Source organism: Mus musculus, chromosome 6 (assembly GCF_000001635.26).
Source record: "Mus musculus strain C57BL/6J chromosome 6, GRCm38.p6 C57BL/6J".
Lineage (NCBI taxonomy): Eukaryota > Metazoa > Chordata > Mammalia > Rodentia > Muridae > Mus > Mus musculus.
Genome location: NC_000072.6, coordinates 124185687 through 124208112, shown reverse-complemented (window position 1 = coordinate 124208112; position 22426 = coordinate 124185687). Strand labels below are relative to the sequence as shown.

At 37.3% G+C, this 22426-nt stretch overlaps 1 protein-coding gene across 1 annotated transcript in view; it reads left to right on the top strand.

Moving 5' to 3' along the window:
* Vmn2r27 (vomeronasal 2, receptor27) overlaps positions 1-16517 on the top strand; it is a 40189-nt gene extending 23672 nt beyond the window's left edge. Inside the window, exons 4-6 of the mRNA NM_001104642.1 lie at positions 7390-7614; positions 10769-10892; positions 15613-16517. Of these exons, the coding sequence (NP_001098112.1) occupies positions 7390-7614; positions 10769-10892; positions 15613-16517 (1254 nt within the window). The remainder of the gene's footprint in view (positions 1-7389; positions 7615-10768; positions 10893-15612) is intronic.
* Positions 16518-22426: the final 5909 nt, after the last annotated feature.

Sequence of the window (22426 nt, the reverse complement as noted above, 5' to 3'; positions counted from 1 at the left end):
GTGTGTGGGTTCATTTCTGGGTCTTCAATTCTATTCCATTGGTCTACTTGTCTGTCACTATACCCATACCATGCAGTTTTTATCACAATTGCTCTGTAGTACAGCTTTAGGTCAGACATGGTGATTCCACCAGAGGTACTTTTATCCTTGAGAAGAACTTTTGCTATCCTAGGTTTTTTGTTATTCCAGATGAATTTGCAGATTGCTCTTTCTAATTTGTTGAAGAATTGAGTTGGAATTTTGATGGGGATTGCATTGAATCTGTAGATTGCTTTTGGCAAGATAGCCATTTTTACATTGTTGATCCTGCCAATCCATGAGCATGGGAGATCTTTCCATCTTCTGAGATCTTCTTTAATTTCTTTCTTCAGGGACTTGAAGTTTTTATCATAGAGATCTTTCACTTCCTTAGTTAGAGTCACGCCAAGATATTTTATATTATTTGTGACTATTGAGAAGGGTGTTGTTTCCCTAATTTCTTTCTCAGCCTGTTTATTCTTTGTGTAGAGAAAGGCCATTGACTTGTTTGAGTTAATTTTATATCCAGCTACTGTTCTGAAGCTGTTTATCAGGTTTAGGAGTTCTCTGGTGGAATTTTTAGGGTCACTTATATATACTATCATATCATCTGCAAAAAGTGATATTTTGTCTTCTTGCTTTCCAATTTGTATCCCCTTGATCTCCTTTTGTTGTCGAATTGCTCTGGGTAGGACTTCAAGTACTATGTTGAAGAGGTAGGGAGAAAGTGGGCAGCCTTGTCTAGTCCCTGATTTTAGTGGCATTGCTTCAAGCTTCTCACTATTTACTTTGATGTTGGCTACTGGTTTGCTGTAGATTGCTTTTATCATGGTTAGATATGGGCCTTGAATTCCTGATCTTCCAAGTCTTTTATCATGAATGGGTGTTGGATCTTGTCGAATGCTTTTTCCGCATCTAATGAGATGATCATGTGGTTTTTGTCTTTGAGTTTGTTTATATAATGGATTACATTGATGGATTTTCGTATATTAAACCATCCCTGCATCCCTGGAATAAAACCTACTTGGTCAGGATGGATGATTGCTTTAATGTGTTCTTGGATTCAGTTCGCGAGAATTTTATTGAGGATTTTTGCATCTATATTCATAAGGGAAATTGGTCTGAAGTTCTCTATCTTTGTTGGATCTTTCTGTGGTTTAGGTATCAAAGTAATTGTGGCGTCATAGAATGAGTTGGGTAGAGTTCCCTCTACTTCTATTTTGTGGAATAGTTTGTGCAGAACTGGGATTAGATGTTCTTTGAAGTTCTGGTAGAACTCTGCACTAAACCCATCTGGTTCTGGGCTTTTTTTTGGCTGGGAGACTATTAATGACTGCTTCTATTTCTTTAGGGGATATGGGACTGTTTTGATCGTTAACTTGATTCTGATTTAACTTTGGTACCTGGTATCTGTCTAGAAATTTGTCCATTTCGTCCAGGTTTTCCAGTTTTGTTGAGTATAACCTTTTGTAGAAGGATCTGATGGTGTTTTGGATTTCTTCAGGATCTGTTGTTATGTCTCCCTTTTCATTTCTGATTTTGTTAATTAGGATGTTGTCCCTGTGCCCTCTAGTGAGTCTAGCTAAGGGTTTATCTATCTTTTCTCAAAGAACCAACTCCTCGTTTGGTTAATTCTTTGAATAGTTCTTCTTGTTTCCACTTGGTTGATTTCACCCCGGAGTTTGATTATTTCCTGCTGTCTACTCCTCTTGGGTGAATTTTCTTCCTTCTTTTCCAGAGCTTTTAGATGTGTTGTCAAGCTGCTAGTGTGTGTTCTTTCTAGTTTCTTTTTGGAGGCACTCAGAGCTATGAGTTTCCCTCTTAGAAATGCTTTCATTGTGTCCCATACGTTTGGGTATGTTGTATCTTCATTTTCATTAAACTCTAAAAAGTCTTTAATTTCTTTCTTTATTCCTTCCTTGACCAAGGTATCATTGAGAAGAGTGTTGTTCAGTTTCCACGTGAATGTTGGCTTTCCAATATTTATGTAGTTATTGAAGATCAGCCTTAGTCCATGGTGGTCTGATAGGATGCATGGGATGATTTCAATATTTTTGTATCTGTTGAGGCCTGTTTTTGTGACCAATTATATGGTCAATTTTGGAGAAGGTACCATGAGGTGCTGATAAGAAGGTATATCCTTTTGTTTTAGGATAAAAACAAAAAAAATTCTGTAGATATCTGTCAGTTCCATTTGTTTCATAACTTCTGTTAGTTTCACTGTGTCCCTGTTTAGTTTCTGTTTCCACTATCTATCCATTAATGAAAGTGGTGTGTTGAAGTCTCCCACTATTATTGTGTGAGATGCAATGTGTGCTTTGAGCTTTACTAAAGTGTCTTTAATGAATGTGGCTGTCCTTGCATTTGGAGTGTAGATATTCATAATTGAGAGTTCCTCTTGGAAGATTTTACCTTTGATGAGTATGCAGTGTCCCTCCTTGTCTTTTTTGATAACTTTGGGTTGGAAGTCGATTTTATTCGATATTAGAATGGCTACTCCAGCTTGTTTCTTCAGACCATTTGCTTGGAAAATTGTTTTCCAGCCTTTCACTCTGAGGTTGTGTCTGTCTTTTTTCCTGAGATGGGTTTCCTGTAAGCAGCAGAATGTTGGGTCCTGTTTGTGTAGCCAGTCTGTTAGTCTATGTCTTTTTATTGGGGAATTGAGTCCAGTGATATTAAGAGATATTAAGGAAATGTAATTGTTGCTTACTTTTATTTTTGTTGTTGGAGTTGGCATTCTGTTCTTGTGGCTGTCTTCTTTTTGGTTTGTTGAGGGAATATTTTCTTGCTTGTTCTAGGGCGTGATTTCTGTCCTTGTATTGCTTCTTTTCTGTTATTATCCTTGATTCGTGGAAAGATAATGTGTGAATTTGGTTTTGTCGTGGAATACTTTGGTTTCTCCATCTATGGTAATTGAGAGTTTGGCTGGGTATAGTAGCCTGGGCTGGCATTTGTGTTCTCTTAGTGTCTGTATAACATATGTCCAGGCTCTTCTGGCTTTCATAGTCTCTGGTGAAAAGTCTGGTGTAATTCTGATAGGTCTGCCTTTATATGTTACTTGACCTTTCTCCCTTACTGCTTTTAATATTCTCTCTTTATTTAGTGCATTTGTTGTTCTGATTATTATATGTCAGGAGGAATTTCTTTTCTTGTCCAGTCTATTTGGAGTTCTGTAGGCTTCTTGTATGTTCATGGGCATGTCATTCTTTAGGTTTGGGAAGTTTTCTTCTATAATTTTGTTGAAGACATTTGCCGGCCCTTTACGTTGAAAATCTTCATTCTCATCTATTCCTATTATCTGTAGGTTTGGTCTTCTCATTGTGTCCTGGATTTCTTGGATGTTTTGAGTTAGGATCTTTTTGCGTTTTGTATTATCTTTGATTGTTGTGCCGATGTTCTCTATGGAATTTTCTGCACCTGAGATTCTCTCTTCCATCTCTTGTATTCTGTTGCTGATCCTCGCATCTATGGTTCCAGATTTCTTTCCTAGGGTTTCTATCTCCAGCGTTGCCTCACTTTGGGTTTTCTTTATTGTGTCTACTTCCCTTTTTAGGTCTAGTATGGTTTTGTTCATTTCCATCACCTGTTTGGATGTGTTTTCCTGTTTTTCTATAAGGACTTCTACCTGTTTGGTTGTGTTTTCCTGTTTTTCTTTAAGGACTTGTAACTCTTTAGCAGTGTTCCCCTGTATTTCTTTAAGTGAGTTATTAAAGTCCTTCTTGATGTCCTCTACCATCATCATGAGATATGTTTTTAAATCGGGGTCTAGCTTTTCGGTTGTGTTGGGGTGCCCAAGACTAGGTGGGGTGGGAGTGCTGCATTCTGATGATGGTGAGCGGTCTTGATTTCTGTTAGTAGGATTCTTACGTTTGCCTTTTGCCATCTTGTATTCTCTGGAGCTAGTTGTTATAGTTGTCTCTGGTTAGAGCTTGTTCCTCAGGTGATTATGTTAGCCTCTATCAGTAGACCTGGGAGACTAGATCTATCCTTAGTTTCAGTGGTCAGAGTACTCTCTGCATGCAAGCTCTCCTCTTGCAGGGATGGTGCCCAGATATCTGGTGTTTGAACCTGCCTCCTGGTAGAAGTTGTGTTCCACTCACCAGAGGTCTTAGGATCCCGTGGCGGATCCTGTGTGGGTCTTTGTGGGTGTCCGGAGACTCCCCCGGGCCAGGGACCATGGTGCTGCAGTGGGCCGTCAGGAAGGGCTTTTGTTTTTTTTTTTTAAATTAACGTAATTATAGTTCTCATGTCCTTTTTAACTTCTTGAAAGTTTGTTGTTCTGAAGTCTACTTTGTCTCTCTTTAATACACTATGTCCAACTTTCTTTTGATTAGTATTAACACAGTATACTCCTGCATGCCTTGTTAATCCACTGTTGTCTCTTTCTTCCTCCTTTCAATTGTTTGAGTATTTTCTTCTTGCACACAATGTGTTTCTATCTAATCCACTTCTTGCTTCCTCTCATACACTTTCTCCCTCATCCATATCACCTATCTTCCCAGCTACATGTGCTCTGTTTTGTTAAGCCCAGTGAGTCAACTTAGGTCTACACAATATGCATGAATTAAGGACCATGTATTCTAGCAGTGGTAAGCTTACACTTCCTCTATAGCAAAGGGACACTTACTAACCCTGTTGATTTCATGTTAACTAGCACACAGTGAAGTATTGGCAGCTTTTTGTTGTCAGGTTGAGTATTGTGTTTTATTCCAACGCATTTCTGTTTCAAATTCATGCATTGAGAGAACTCACCTTGAATTGATTATTAATCTTTTAATATGAATATCATGTGGGGATTTTCTATTTGTGGGCAGTTGATCTTTGTTATCTTTTCTTTATCTGATTTTTTTAATTTTTAAAAAAATTCTTTTGACTTCTTTAGATTTAATTGAATATTTTTTATTGTAGTTTTTCTTATGTAATATCAGTTATAGATTAAAAATTCTGGTGGTTTTCTAATATGTTCAAGACACACTTAAAATTATTGCTTGTCAGCAATGCTGGGTCATTCGACAACCTTTTTGCTTTCTCTTTCCTATTTGTTGTAACTGTGCTGTCAAGCATTTCATTTATATAAAGATGTAGCTATGTGGTATTATTTCCACTTTGTGGTTTTGATCAGATTATAGTCTACTACATAAACAAAGAAAATACAAAGCTCTATTTTACTATGGCATTCTGCTTTACTGCTCTTTTCTTTATATCAGTTTAATTTTCTAGCTTATACAATTTTCCATTTCTCTGAAAGTTTCCTTTAACATTACTACAAGGCTGGAACATGATCAAAATATTATTACTTTGTATTTTTATCTCAGGTCACATCTATTTGCCCTTCACTTTAAGAGGACAATTTTGCTGATTCAATCTTATGTGTTAATCATAGTCCTCTCTAAGGAAAAGGTGTTTTTCACATTTATTTTTCAGAGAATTTGTTTATTTGCTTTTTTTATTTTAAATTATGAGGTTAGATTTAGTTGTTTTTAATATCCATCCTATATACCCTATTAAAATTATGCATTCTTTGACAGCTACATATAAGCTTACAATAACATAATATCATCTGTTCATTCATACTTCCTCTATCCCTTCTTTCTCTCCATCCTCACAGATCCCTCAGTCTCTCGCTATGTCTCTATCATATATGGACATATTTTTTTTTCATGACCCGCTGCATTTATGACCCAAAGGCCTTCCATGTGGGCATGAGCATGCAGCTATCTACTGATGCAGAAGGAAGTCAAAAGGGGTGGTGAAATAGGGAAGTGAAAAGGGGTGGCTGATGACAATGATTTCCTCTCCTTTAGAATCACTTGGTTTCTAACATTGCTCACGTGAGTGGCTCGGCCCCAAAAGCCACCAACCTCATCTTTGGTTAAATATTTTTATGGCCTCAATCTTTTGCTGGTCTTATACAGGCAAACTTAGCCCCCACAAGCTCATGAGTGCCATTACCATTTCACACCTAACAGATAACATTTCATGGATCTCCTACCCAGCATCTGGCTCTTGCATTCTCTCCATCCCCTCTTTCACAATGTTTCCTGTGCTTTGGGAAAAGTCACATGGCTGTCACATTTAAATATTAGCACTCAATACTAATTTTTTCCAAACAGTAATATTCTGGGCAAAGAGAAGATTCTTAGATATAATCTGACAATGGCAGTATTCTATTTGTGTAAATATGCAGGATGCAATTCCATAATGTGTCTTCTGGGCCAAACAGAAGAAGTTGGCTCTGCCATAGGACCACTGATCTCCCCAGACATGGATGTTGAATAAGTTTTCACTAACACATGTGAGTCCCTCTTGTAAAGAAGTCCTCAAATACAATCACTTAGCAGTTGCTTATCTTTGTAATAGTTGTGTCAGTATTTCTCCAGTATGCAAATTGTGTCTGGGAAGTTGGTATTATAGAGTGCATGGTCCACAATTGGGAAAGGCCTCTGCTGACTTTTCTTCCCCAGTTCAGCTCCTGCCAGTGAGAAATAGGTCAGAAATACAGACAAGGAGAACAGACAGTAGGGAGAAAGTTTTCACCTTAGTTCCAGCCTCCCTTCTGTGTCCTGCAGCAAAGGTGTGCTGTGTCTTAAGGAATAGGGTCTTACTATCTGCTTTTTAGTATAACCAAGGGCAATGATCACAACCTGCATACTCTTGGGGTCTTTTGGGGATCTTCCTAACTGCCACAGGGATTTTAATAGATAATAAACTGTAATAATTCTGTTTAAATTCTTTTTAAATTAGGTTTTACTTTGTAACTAGCTCAAAGTTTTGCTTTATGTGTGACTTCATACATCTTCAGGTTTGGTTAACTTACCGCATTCTATTCTCTCTGACTCTCATCCGTCTTTGCAGCTCTCTATGACATGACTCTATGCATTTCTATAGCACATGTGTTCTGCTTTCCCATTCTGCCTTATTTACAACAATCACATTTTAAAATTTGAAATTTTCATTTTAGTAGAACTCTCTTAAATAATTTATAGTTGTGAAAAATTGCAGTTTTCCCTGAAAAACAAGTATGCAAAAAGTTTAACATACCTCATTCAAATTGTTCTTATTTTTCAAAAAATAAAAAATTAGAATCTGGTGGACAGAGTCCTCCTTCCATTACCAAGTGACTGAAAAATGTTCAGTTTTCAAATTTGAATAGTGGTGACAGTGTTGGTAAATAGTATATGACTATGCTACTGTGTGCATAGAGCACTACTGCTACCATGTATTAGCCCTGTGATAAATGTTTGATAAACTGAACACTGATGAAAGTCACAGGAACATACATTCGTAGAAAGAGAGGGCAGTTAAAGTAGCCAGGTTTATGTGCTTCTCAGTGCTTACAGTGCAAGCTCTGATCACTATTTTCTCTTTTAGCTCCATCCATTCTTACAAAATGGCCAGTTCGTGAGACTCTCCAATGAGGAGAACATTGTGAACAAGGAGGGTTCAGCAACCAAACTTGACATCTTTAATTACCAGTCTCTGCAGAGCGGTACTGAAGGTCATGTGAAGGTTGGTGAATTTGTCTTCGAACCTCACAGAGTTCAGCATTTGTCCCTAAATGAAGAACTTATAAGGTGGGGTGAATACCACAATATGGTGAGTATTCTTGAAGTCATCACTGTGTGCTGCTCTCAGAGTGGAATTCCTCAGAGAACAGGGTTAAGGGATTGCTGAGTGCCATCAGTCTGAGAGTGCCCTTACTTCATCCATTCTAATGGTGAATACCAGAACTTTTTGCCTGCATAATCACTGTAAGAATTACTTTGGGATAATTATTCAGATGGTTTCATCCTTGTAATGAACAGATATACTCATGGCCTACCTATAAAAAAAAAAGAAAAAAAAACAACATCTTGGTCAGTTTTCTGGATGGATCATACATGTCAAGGCTCTAGTGGAACTGCCTTTTGTAAATAAATAAAGGCATGTGGACAAAACCAGTCTCTGCAAATGAGGATTTAAATATAAATAATAATAAATATAAATATAACTTTTATTTTCATGAAGTTAATTGTCATCTCTGAGGCTTAGTTCCTCCATCTGCTAACCAAACCCTATTTCTAGATGCTTCTAGACTCCTTACAATTTATTCTAGGCCTAGAATGTTTACAGCCTTTGAGACTTAGTGCTGAATAAGCTTACCCTCTCTATCTCTTTCTGAGTTCAGGCTTGCTGGTTCAACTCAGCTCTTCAGGCTTAAACCCTTCTACAAGTTGACTGGTTCAGTCTGACTTCTAGTCTCTGACTGAATTTCCTCTGCTTGGCCTCATTATACCTGTGGAAATATGTTCTAATCTTTTGGCTCCTTTTCATATTCTTACTGTTTCTGTCTTTTCCTGTGTTTAGCTTGTTCCTTCTGCAACCTGTCTCTGTACAACTGTCCCAGAAAAACTCACTGTGCTCCCTTCCCTGCAAAACTCATGCACTGTTTCTCTAAGGGGTTGATCGAATCCATTTAGGAAGGACTATGGCAAGCAAGCAAGATTTCTGGAGAGAGCCCAAAAATCTTCTGGATAACTGCAATGGGTACACCCTGAGAGGCAAAGACCCCTGAGACTTTGACTCAGATATTACTTCTCTTTCCTCTCACCATTCTCTTTCCTCTCACTATTTCTTCTCACTATTACATAGCTTAATGATTTCCTGGTGGTTTACCTATCCTATTGGGTAGATTTCCTGTGGAATCAATATGAAGATGTACTTTCATGTAGTAATGCTGGGTAGAAGAATTGATGATTTCCTAATTGCTAATCATGGTTTTATATAGCTTCTAAATTGATACAAGTGTTCTTAAGTGCCCTACAGAATAGAAGTTGCAAGTAGAGTTGTACAAAACTTCACGTGCCTTGGACTAATAGTGCAAGGTTTGGAACAAATTAATGATCAAGTAAAAAATTTTTATTCAACTATAGATCCAAGAAATAGGCCACAGGTGTTCCTTATGAAAAATAAGGTCATATAAACTTATAATGACCTTATACAGAGAAACAGTGCTTTGAACTTACAGTCTCCATTCGCTGTAATTCCCATTTGTTTAACATTGTATGCATGAGGTAATTTTATTCTTATATAGGAGAGTTTTGTAACTAAAAATGATAAATAACTTAAAGCAAAATAAAGGCTTAGAATAGCAATAGCCTCTTTTTGCTTCTCCCAATGTCTGTTTGTCTGTCTGTGTTCCTGATGTCCTTCCTTCTTGCCCTCTTTCCTTCTTTCCTTCTTTCTTCCTTTCCTTCTTTCCTCTCCTCTCCTCTCCTCTCCTCTCCTCTCCTCTCCTCTCCTCTCCTCTCCTCTCCTCTCCTCTCCTCTCCTCTCCTCTCCTCTCCTCTCCTCTCCTCTCCTCTCTCTCTCTCTCTCTCTCTCTCTCTCTCTCTCTCTCTCTCTCTCTCTCTTTCTTTTTTACAGGCTCAGGAAGAGTTAACCAAATTTTAGCTTCTTCCATGGCTAACATGAGACCCTTGAGTCAATGGTTAAAGAGCCCAAGTAACTAAGTTTTTTTTTTTTTTTCTTCTTACTCTTCTGCTGCTATCAGCAGGAGTCAATTGCAAGAAGTCATCAGCTTTTGGGCTAGGAATAGAAAAACCAAGTTAATTGGCAAAAGCTTTCACCTTTAACCTCCAGAATAGCAAGAGAGAATTAGATAATCAGAAGCCACCAGTTTCTGGGCCCCAGAACAGCAAGTGAGTGTTAATGGCCAGAGATCTTCAGCTTTTGTACTTCATCTGTTACTGTGTGTGCCCCCCCCCCCCCACCGCCCCGGTACCTGATTGTAGGAGCTAGGAATTTAGCAAATTGCCTTTCTTTTCTGTCTATTCTTATGAGAGTTTGGTCTATTCTATCTCTGACTCATTCTGCCAAATCTTCCACTGATTTGTCACTTTGTCTGCCCCTCAATTAGAAGTTATTTTTAAACATGAGTGCTTCATTCTCCAAACTAACTCTACCTTCTTTATTTGGGATTAAGGGTATATTCTAGGCCTGAGCCATACTGCAAATAGAAAGGATTTTTTTTCCAGGAAATAGCATGATCTCAGGGTTCACAGTGTGCATCAACATCCTGTGACAGTTATTTTTCTATTTGAATTTTAAATCTATATGCACATTCATATCCTTATTGTTGGAATTGTTCATCATGAGCATAACTGTGATGTGATGAAAAGAGGTAATACATAGTAGTGCAAAAATACTATGGCCTTTAAGAGACTAGATAATATTTCTCCAGTAGAGTACACTGGGTATATCAATCACTCCAAGTCAGATCTTTAGTTTAGGAGTAGTTGTTAGGTTACAGTTTGGTGAGATTTTTGTTTTGGTTTGTTTGTTTGTTTGTTTTTATAGGTTTTGCGTGATTTGTTGTTTTGGGGATTTCAATTTCCTTTTTGAAAAAGAACTTAAATTTGTCTGAGTTAAGAGAGGGGGAGGGTCAGACACAGGGGAGGGGAAGGACATGATCAAAATATATGCAAACTTTAAAATTGTATTAATATTAACTATAATGAAATTTATTATAGTGAAATAAAAATAACAGATCAATGAAATAAAATAAATCGAGAGAGAGAGAGAGAGAGGTGGGAGAGAGATAGAGATAGAGAGAGAGAGAGAAACAGATACTTTAGCTTCATAATCTTTAAAAGCATGGTATTTCTGTGGTTGTTACAGTACACAGATGCCCTGCTTAAATTTACATCTGGATGCTAATACTGAATGTCATGCATTGAGTGCCTTTCTTCCTCTCATGTCTCCTATACAGTCTGCTTTACATGTTTGCAGTCAAACCTGTCCACTTGGATTTAGCAAAATACCTGATGATTGGAGACCACTCTGTTGTTACGATTGTGCCCCATGTCCAGATGGAGAATTTGCAAATGAAACAGGTATTTATAAAATGATTCTGAATGTGGAAATTTCTAGAAATACTTCCCAATGTTGACATTTCTAGAAATGTTTCTGAATATGGACATTTGTAGAAATGATTCTGAATGTGGAAATGATGCAGCATAGGATAGGGATGAGTAACACAACACCTGAAGACAAGACTATATTCATGTAGCGAACTCTCAATAGTTTAAAACAAGGTTTTGCTGGGTAGAATAGCAAAGGTTTTAATTCCAACCCTCAGAATGTAGATCTCTGAGTTCAAGGCCCTCTTATCTACATAGTGAGTTCCAGGACAGCCAGGGCTGCACAGAGAAACCCTGTCTTGAAAAACAAAACAACTCACAAACAAAAACCTTGAATTTTAACCCAGTCATTTTTGTAACTGATGTTTGTTTACCTGTTTGTTTTATTTGCTATGCTGTGTGTATAAATCTCAAACTCTTGGGTTCCTGTAATCCTCCAGGCTCAGGTCCCTGGGTGACTAAGACTACAGGAGTGTTCTGCATGTGGTCCAGCTTTGTCTTCTGTATAACAGCATTGAGTTTAAGTTTCTTTTCTTTGTATCTCTGCTTTTCACTAATGGTTCTATTAGAGCTGTAGTAGTATTAATCAGTAAAGTTAGTAGTCTTTGAATACTGTAAACAGTTAGTGCTCCTTGTATATCCTAAACTATGAGCTACATTTTGAAGTATGACTTCGTTTCATCCTAAAAATAAATAATAATAATGACCAATATTTCATTCACAAGGAAATTAAACTTCAGAGAAACCATATAAATTGCTATGATTGTACAACCTAGAGACAGCTGAGACAACATACAGACTTGTTAAATGAGAGGAACTGCTAAGAACATTGTATCAGAGTGACACTGATTGCAGATACAGCACCCCTTTTATGGACTCTGGGTCCACTTCCTATGGTGAATAGTACAAACTCCATAAATACTTGTTTATGACTAAATAAGTATTTCCCATATGATTTAAGAGTTTCCTTTGGAATTTCATTGATTCTTTTTTTTTCCTTTTTTTATTAGGTATTTAGCTCATTTACATTTCCAATGCTATACCAAAAGTCCCCCATACCCACCAACCCCCACTCCCCTACCCACCCACTCCCCCTTTTTGGCCCTGGCGTTCCCCTGTACTGGGGCATATAAAGTTTGCGTGTCCAATGGGCCTCTCTTTCCAGTGATGGCCTACTAGGCCATCTTTTGATACATATGCAGCTAGAGTCAAGAGCTCCGGGGTACTGGTTAGTTCATAATGTTGTTCCACCTATAGGGTTGCAGATCCCTTTAGCTCCTTGGGTACTTTCTCTAGCTCCTCCATTGGGAGCCCTGTGATCCATCCATTAGCTGACTGTGAGCATCCACTTCTGTGTTTGCTAGGCCCCGGCCTAGTCTCACAAGAGACAGCTACATCTGGGTCCTTTCGATAAAATCTTGCTAGTGTATGCAATGGTGTCAGCGTTTGGATGCTGATTATAGGGTGGATCCCTGGATATGGCAGTCTCTACATGGTCCATCCTTTCATCTCAGCTCCAAACTTTGTCTCTGTAACTCCTTCCATGGGTGTTTTGTTCCCAATTCTAAGGAGGGGCATAGTGTCCACACTTCAGTCTTCATTTTTCTTGAGTTTCATGTGTTTAGGAAATTGTATCTTATATCTTGGGTATCCTAGGTTTTGGGCTAATATCCACTTATCAGTGAGTACATATTGTGTGAGTTCCTTTGTGAATGTGTTACCTCACTCAGGATGATGCCGTCCAGGTCCATCCATTTGGCTAGGAATTTCATAAATTCATTCTTTTTAATAGCTGAGTAGTACTCCATTGTGTAGATGTACCACATTTTCTGTATCCATTCCTCTGTTGAGGGGCATCTGGGTTCTTTCCAGCTTCTGGCTATTATAAATAAGGCTGCTATGAACATAGTGGAGCATGTGTCCTTCTTACCAGTTGGGGCATCTTCTGGATATATGCCCAGGAGAGGTATTGCTGGATCCTCCGGTAGTACTATGTCCAATTTTCTGAGGAACCGCCAGACTGATTTCCAGAGTGGTTGTACAAGCCTGCAATCCCACCAACAATGGCGGAGTGTTCCTCTTTCTCCACATCCACGCCAGCATCTGCTGTCACCTGAATTTTTGATCTTAGCCATTCTGACTGGTGTGAGGTGGAATCTCAGGGTTGTTTTGATTTGCATTTCCCTGATGATTAAGGATGTTGAACATTTTTTTCAGGTGCTTCTCTGCCATTCGGTATTCCTCAGGTGAGAATTCTTTGTTCAGTTCTGAGCCCCATTTTTTAATGGGGTTATTTGATTTTCTGAAGTCCACCTTCTTGAATTCTTTATATATGTTGGATATTAGTCCCCTATCTGATTTAGGATAGGTAAAGATCCTTTCCCAATCTGTTGGTGGTCTTTTTGTCTTATTGACGGTGTCTTTTGCCTTGCAGAAACTTTGGAGTTTCATTAGGTCCCATTTGTCAATTCTCGATCTTACAGCACAAGCCATTGCTGTTCTGTTCAGGAATTTTTCCCCTGTGCCCATATCTTCAAGGCTTTTCCCCACCTTCTCCTCTATAAGTTTCAGTGTCTCTGGTTTTATGTGAAGTTCCTTGATCCACTTAGATTTGACCTTAGTACAAGGAGATAAGTATGGATCGATTCACATTCTTCTACATGATAACAACCAGTTGTGCCAGCACCAATTGTTGAAAATGCTGTCTTTCTTCCACTGGATGGTTTTAGCTCCCTTGTCGAAGATCAAGTGACCATAGGTGTGTGGGTTCATTTCTGGGTCTTCAATTCTATTCCATTGGTCTACTTGTCTGTCTCTATACCAGTACCATGCAGTTTTTATCACAATTGCTCTGTAGTAAAGCTTTAGGTCAGGCATGGTGATTCCACCAGAGGTTCTTATGTGTGCAGGAACTTGGAGCCTGGGACTCCCAGCCTGCTAGTGAAAGTCTCAGCAAGAAAAAGGGACATGTGTAAAAATGATTTTATTCTTTATTTCTGTTTTTCTCCAAAAATTCTCTTCTCCAAAAATTCTCCATCCAAAAAGTTTTTCTTAATTTCTTATTTTCTTAATTTTTAAAAAGAAGTTCACAATAGACATTGTTATATTATAAAACCCAACATGTATTGTCTGCCATTAGCACTGCAGGTTCACTGAAATTTAAAATCCATAATTTTTGTGACTATGTTATTAAAGTTTGGTGTAGATAAACCCAGTCAATATTTTGTTTTCTGTTCTGGAACATACACTAAATCATTAGTTACCTTTGGTTATTTGTTTTACAACCTCTTGGAATGTGTTCTAAATTATAGATGCCTAGTTTCTCTGAATCAATTTACCAGTGACACTTGAAGACTGGCAGAGTTCTCACTGTAGTTTTAATATCAGAGAGGGGTTAATAACAGTCCTATTGTATGGGAGTTAATAATTGCTAGTACAATTTTAGGGTTTCTTACAGAATCATCATTAAGAATTAAGGAACTATCTATTTGCCTGTATAGAATCACTACAAGGGAGGGAGTACATCTTCATTAATCTGGAGTAATCACTCCAAAGAGGCCAATACATGGTGATAAGTGTGTGTGTGTCTTTCTCTCTCTGTGTGTGTGTGTGTGTGTGTGTGTATGTCTGCATGTCTGCGTTTTTCTCTTTGTGTGTATAATAACAGAAAAAGCATATTAATAACAGCAATATTGCCTCATATATAGTATCTTCAGTCTAACCTAGTAGGGAAAATCTATTTGAATCCATGTTAGAGAGTAACATGCTAGTTCTTAGCTTCTCATAGATGACTCCTGGCACCTTTCATGATAACAGCCAAGAGCTCTCAGGGATAAGAGCACCAAAGATCATTGTTCTAGAGAAGGCAGAAAGGTCTTAAAACTCACAGAGAGGATATCTGTAGGGAAGCAGAATTTGTCAGACATGACAGGACCCTCAAGCAGAAAAACTCACAGAGGCATGCACTAAATCAAGCCAGATCAAATCAGACAAAAAAATCACAGCATAGAATACATCCAGGATCACTAACTCTCACCTCTAGCTAGAAGCTATTAGCAGTTGATGGCTGCTGGAGAGAAAGAGTAAGGTTTGTTTTTTTGTTTGTTTGTTTTCTCAGATGTATTCCTGAACGGCTGCATTTGTTATGATAGATGGCCTATATTGAGATGCATACAGGCAGCATTAATTGAACTCAGGAGGATAAAAAAAAGCAAGTAAGGTGGGGAGAAAAAAATTTGTTGGAGGGACAGAGAGAAGGAGTTGCAGGTGGAAGACATAGCTGGTAGACTTGATCAAAACACATTGTATGTTTGTATGATATACTCAAGTAGTAAAAACAAATTTTAATAAAAAATAGGAGTAAAGGCTTCAAAATGTACTTTCTTTCTTTCATAAGTAATCAAATAAAATTTTCAAGTTGTCTGATTTCCCCTCAACATCATTTCTACATTTCTGATTCTCTCATACTGTTTAAGTCCACTCACATTATGAATATATTATGGATATGGTGTAGCAGTATTTTTTTCTCATGAATATTTACTTATTTATCTATTGTTTTTCAACATAATGGCTTGGTTCATGTATCCAGGGACATTACCATTAGAATCAATCGTTCTACACAAGATATATGTCGCATACGTGTATCTGGAGAGTGATGGGTAGAATCTCATAAAACAATCTGACTCATTTTCAGATATGGATCAATGCATCAAGTGTCCTGAAGATCAGTATCCAAATGAGCAGAGAAATCAGTGTCTTCCTAAAATTACAGCATTTTTGTCCCATGAAGATACTCTGGGAGCTGTTTTGGGCTCCATGGCCATTAGTTTTGCTGCTTTTTCAGCTATGATTTTAGGATTATTTATCCACTATCGGGACACACCCATTGTCAGAGCAAATAACAGAAATCTCAGTTATCTCCTCCTAGTTTCTCTAAAGCTCTGTTTCTTTTGCTCACTAATGTTCATTGGTGAACCTAGAAGAGTCACTTGTCTCTTGAGACAAATGATTTTTGGGGTTGTATTTTCTGTTGCCCTTTCTGCAGTCTTGGCAAAGACTTTCATTGTGGTTGTGGCCTTCAAAGTCATCAAACCAGGAAGCACCTTACAAATGAGGATGGCGACCCAAATCTCAAATGCTATAGTCTGCTGTGGTTCCATCATTCAAGTGTGCATCTGTGCAGTCTGGCTGGGAACATATCCCCCTTTCCCTGATGTTGACATGCACTCAGAGTTTGGTCAAATCATCCTCTGGTATAACGAGGGGTCCACCCTTGCCTTCTATTGTGTTCTAGGGTACTTGGGCTTTCTTGCCAGTCTCAGCTTGTTTATTGCTTTTCTGGTGAGAAGTCTACCTGACAGCTTCAATGAGGCAAAAACAATCACTTTCAGCATGCTGGTTTTCTGCAGTGTGTGGATTTCTTTTGTATTTACTTACCTTAGGTCCAAAGCCAAAACCATGGTGGCTGTGGAAATTGTTTCAATTCTTGCCTCCAGTGCTGGCTTACTGAGCTTTATCTTCCTTCCCAAATGCTATGTGATCCTCCTGAGGTCAGGTGGCTATTCGAGAAAGAAGTTCTTTAAGTCGGTTTCTCCGTAAGACAAAAGACTTTATTGTGATTTGTATGAAATAAACCAAGTAAAAGTGAATTTGATGTGTCTACTAAGGTTTCTTTGAATCACAGTTTTCTCATTTATTTTTAAACATAATGTAACAAGACTGGGAAAGATTGAGTTTAAGAATCAGAGAAAACCATTTGTGTGGAAACAAATGCAACAGATGTTTATAAATGTGATTCTCTGTCTTCATCATATGCAGGCTTGACTCTATGTTCAATACAAATTACTACCAAAGTAATGGTCTCATTATTTATAATTTTATGGTCTGCTTCTCCCTTCTGAAGGGCCTCACCAACAAGACAATGTGGCTTGTAAATTTCAGTCTTAGGAGGGTTTGGGGCTCTTCTCTATGTTCAGGTGAAACAAAATGGATGAGGGCTTAGGAAGAGTCATAGTGGAAACACAGACATCTTTACTTTGAGGTATCCAACACACTAAAGTCTCCAGACAGAGCAAATAGTCCACATGGGAAGTGCTTTTCTCTATTAGAGTGAGGAGTTTCAAATTGTCTTCACATAGTGAAAGCTGACCTTATTTCCACCCATTGGAATCTATTTTCAAGGAGGGAATGTGAATGATGGTACATGTGAGCATGGAGAAGAAGTATAAGGTCAGGGCTTCAACAGGACATGGAGAGTCTTGGAGTCATGCATCCTAGACCATGTGGGTTTTTTTTTTAAGGGATTTGCTTTTATTTAGCCCTAAACTTGTTTTACATATTTGCCAGATCATGAGAAGAGCAAACTCAAGTTGGAACTTACAACATTGAGAGGAACCACTGCTCAACCATGGTCAAAAACAAGCTCAGAAAACACAGAAGTGGATGATCACAGTCAGCTATTGGATGGGTCACACAGCCCCTAATGGAGGAGCTAGAGAAATTACCCAAGGAGCTAAAGGGACCTGCAACCCTATAGGTGGAACAACAATATGAACTAACCAGTACCCGGGAACTCTTGTCTTTAGCTGCATATGTATCAAAAGATGGCCTAGTTGGCCATCACTGCAAAGAGAGGCCCATTGGACTTGCAAACTTTATATGCTCCAGTACAGGGGAACGCCAGGGCCAAAAAGGGGGAGTGGGTGGGTAGGGGATTGGGGGGGTGGGTATGGGGAACCTTTGGGATAGCATTGAAAATGTAAACGAGGAAAATACCTAATTTAAAAAAAAACCAAAAAAAAAACCAAAAACCAAAAAACAACAACAAAAACAACAACAACAACAAGAAAAACAAGCTCAGAAATGGACACATGACCAAAGTAGGTCATAGTTTTTAACTCCAGAGACTGTTTTCACAGTGTAATATTGGACATAGTTCCATCATAAGAACAAGATACTTTTAAAGTATTCTGAGTCTACCTTGTGTCTCAATTATTGCTTATCTTTTGCTTATGTAAACTTGTATCATAAATTCTTTAGAAGCTTTTCATTATGTAAGCAATCATTTTGTGCCACTTTCCTTAAGAGAATTAGAAAATTAAGAAAATTAGAGTAGTTGAAGCTACCTGTTTCTCTTTTTCAAGCATGTTCCTTTCATTGCAGTTCTCCAGAGGGAAGCCTCATTGTAAGCTTTGTGTTGATTTTTTTTTTTTTTTTTGCTCTGTCTTAAGTATCAATTTTCATTTTTAGGATATACATTGTCAAAAATTTCAGTTGAAAGACTAATGTAATTATAGCATTCTTTAGGTATTCTATGATTCTCCAGTTGCACAGAGATATAAAAATAGTTTTTTTTTTCATCCCATGTAGGGTTTTCTTGGCTTCCTCAATATCTAGAATAATGTTCTTTTTTCATGCCTGTCCTCTGGTTTCATCATGGACCATTCTATTTTCCTTGATCTCTATCTGCTAAGAATAAATAGTATTATTCAATGCTTAATGTGTCTTAAATTCTACTTTCTATTTCATTGGAGGGAAAGAACATATGATTATCTCTATGACTTTATCATCCAAGTCTCTTAATACAATTCTATATTGATTCATAATAAAAGGGTTTGTGAAAATATAACCTGGGTTTTTCAAAAGTCAGCTTCTAGCTTATTGAGAAGCATTGTGAATTCCTATTGGAGTTCAAGTACAGGGCACATATGCTCTGTATTTCCATTGCTCCTTAGCACTGAATAAGGGACAGGGGCCACTGCATCCATTGTCTTTTTAAATCATCTTCATATAAGTACATACTCCATGTTGAACAAATCTCACCTTCCCCTCCCATCAGTCCTTTAGTTTCTCAGGCCAGATTTAACTCTACTTTCACTGTGTAGGCCCTACAATTACAATTTAAAATTTTCAAAATACAAGTTTACATAGAATACTAACACCTAAATTTTAATATTTCTTTTATTTCAATGTTGCTTATTCTAGTAGTATGAAGGATGTCACTGGAATTTGTGCTGGGTTACATTGAACCTGTAGATTACTTTGGGTACAGTAAATTTTTTTACAATATTATTCCCTCCAATACATGAGTATGGGATGTCTTTCCACATTCTGATACCTTCTTTAATTAATTAATTTTTTTTTCTGTGCTTAAAGGAAGTCTTCCACTTTCTTGGCTAGGATTAGTCCATAATATGTGTTTTTAGGAATTTGGGCTTTTTTTAGGGACAGTTTTCTGATTTATTTTTCAGTATATTTGTTACTGGTTATAGGGCATATCTTTTTTTAATATTGTTTTTTTTTAATTTTCATACTTTTCTGGACTTTTTAGAAAATCAAAATGTGTGGAATTTTAGGATGTGGCACTCAGACAATCATGTCATCTTCAAATAATGACATGTTGTCCCCTTTGTTAACTGTTTGCATTCTTTATATTGCTTTCTGTTATTTTATTGCTAAAGCTCTATATTCAATGGGAGTAAAGGAGTCAGAAACCATCTTTGTAATTCCTGATTTTATGAGAAATTCTTGAAGTTCCCCCCATTCAGTATAATCTATAGCTGATTAGCTCTGTGTTTGTTATCCTTAGCCTTTATTTTGTTGAGAAATTTTCATTGTCTTTTTGACTGCCTTCAGAGCTTTTATCTCAAAGAAGTGTTGGATTTTACCTGAACCCTTTTTTTCTCTAATTAGATGCTTATGGGATTTCTGTGCTTGAGTTCATTTGCTCCCATCACTGGGCATTTGACACCCTCTTCTCAACTCTGTGGGAACTAAACATAGAGACAGGCAAAACCAACCAACCTACCAACTAACTAATTAACCAACCAACCAAACAACCAACAAATACATAAAAAAAATAAAAATGAATTAAGGTTAGTAAGGAAAAAAATCAACGCATGGTAGTACACACCTTTAACCCCAACACTTGGGAAGGAGAGGTACATGAATCTCTATGCATTTGGGGCCATCCTGGTCTACACAGTGAGTTCTAGGACAGCCAAAGCTGAACACTGAGACACTGTGTGATATTTGGGCATCACCTACATTTTTACAAAGATTTTACTCAGTTTATTCCCTGCTATGTAGCAGACAATGACAGTGTGGAGACTGCCTGCTTGAAAGTTCACCAATGTAATTTTTAAAAAGGGAAAAAAACACTTTTGAGAAAATGTATTGCCATAGTGAGTATCTTTGGCTAGCCTGGAACTCACTATATAGACCAACCTGGTCTTACACTCACAGGCACTTGCATGCCTCTGCCTCCCAAGAGCTGGGATTGTAGGTATTTGTTATAAAGAAAGAAGATACCTAGAAGCATAGCAATTTTAACAAAGATACATAATTACTTCTGTTGATAAATTATAATAAAATTAATCTGGAAAATCCAACATTAACCGTGAAAAGACAATCAATAATCAGCTACAAATTGTAAAAGAAGCCAAAGAATTTCTATTTGGAGATGATGTGATAGTATAAAATAGGGATTCCAAATATTCTTTGAAGGAACCTGTACAGCTGAAAAAAGCTCCAGCAAAGTGGCTGGAAACAAAGTTAACTCTAAGAAATCAATAATTTGTATCCTTTATATAAATGATAAATTGGCTGAAAAAGAAATTAGGAAAATAATGCCTTTACAATAGCCACAAATAACATAAAATATCTTCTGTAACTCTAATGAAGCAAGTGGAAGATCTGTATGGCAAGAACTTCAAATCCCTGAAGAATTCAAAGAAGACATCAGAAGATGGAATGATCTCCCATGCCCATGGATAGGTAGAATAACATAGTGAAAATGATCATCTTACCAAAAGCAATCTACAAATTCAGTGCAACCATCATCAAAATTCCAACACAAATTTTTATAGGCCTAGAAAGAACTATTCTCAATTTCATATGGAAAAACAAAAGAAAGAGAGAAAGAGAGAAAGAAAGAAAGACAGAAAGAAAAAAAGAAAGGAAGGAAGAAAGAAAGACAGACAGACAGACAGACAGAAAGAAAGAAAGAAAGAAAGAAAGAAAGAAAGGAAGAAAGGAAGAAAGAAAGGAAAAAAGAAAGAAAGAAAGGAAGAAAGGAAGAAAGAAAGAAAGGAAGAAAGAAAGGAAAAAAGAAAGGAAGAAAGGAAGAAAGAAAGAAAGAAAGAAAGAAAGAAAAGAAAGAAAGAAAGAAAGAAAGGAAGGAAGGAAGGAAAGAAGAAAACCTCAGGATAGCTGAAACAATCCTGATCAAAAAAACAATTTCAGGAGAAATTCTTAACCCTGTCCTCAAGTTGTCCTACAAAGCCATAATGATAAAAACTGCATTGTATTGGTACAGAAAAACAAATGTTGATCAATGGAATTGAATCACAATCACTGAAATAAACACATATATACGTGGACACAGGAGTTTTGATAAAGAAGCCATAACCATACAATGAAAAAAAGAAAGCATCTTCAACAAATGATCCTGGTGTAAGTGGATGTCTACATGTTGAGAAATGAAAATAGATCCCTGTTTATGACCCTTCCAAAAACTCAAGCACAAGTGAATGAAGCCACTCAACATAAAACTGGATACACTAAAGCTCATAGAAGAAAGTGTGACAAACCCTTAAAGCATTGGTACAGGAGACAATTTTCTGAATAGATCATCAATGGCTCATGCTCTAAGATCACCAATTGATAAATGGGTTCTCTTGAAAATGCAAAGCTTCTATAAGGCAGAGAATATTGTCAATTGAACGAAACAGCAGTCTATAGTATGGGAAAGGGTCATCACCAAACCTACGTCTGACAGAGAACAAATGTCCAAAATTTAGAAAGAACACAAGAAGTTAGATATCTACAACCCCCCCAAAAAACAATTAAAAAATATTGCACTGAACTAAACAGATTATCCTCAACAGAGGAATCTCACATAGCTAAGAACTACTTAAATATATGCTCATATTCCTTAGTCATCAGAGAAATGCAAATAAATCAACTCTGACTTTCAATATTACACCCATCAGAATGGCTAAGATCAAAAACTCAGGATATAGCTCATGATGGTAAGGATGCTGAGCAAGGGGAACACTTCTTCATTGCTGGTGGGAGTGTATAGTTGAACAACCACTTTGGAAATCATTTGGTGGTTTCTTAGACAAGTGAGAAGAGTTCTACCTTAAGACCCACCTATCCCACAGCTGCACATATACCCAAATGATATTTCATGATCATACAAAGATTCTGGCTTACTGATGTTCTGTGTTGCTTTATTTGTACTAGGCAGAAATTGGAAACAAATGAACTATCCCTCAACTAAAGCATGAATAAAGAAAATGTGGTACATCTACACAATGGAATACTATTCAGATATTATACATCAAGGCATCATGAATTTTGCAAGCAAATAAATGAAACTTGAGGATATCATACTTGTGAGGTAACCCCGTCCCAAAACAACATGCACAGTATATATTCAATTATAAGTGGGTATTATCCATTAAATACAAGTACCATGTTATACTTATTGGCACCAGAAGCTG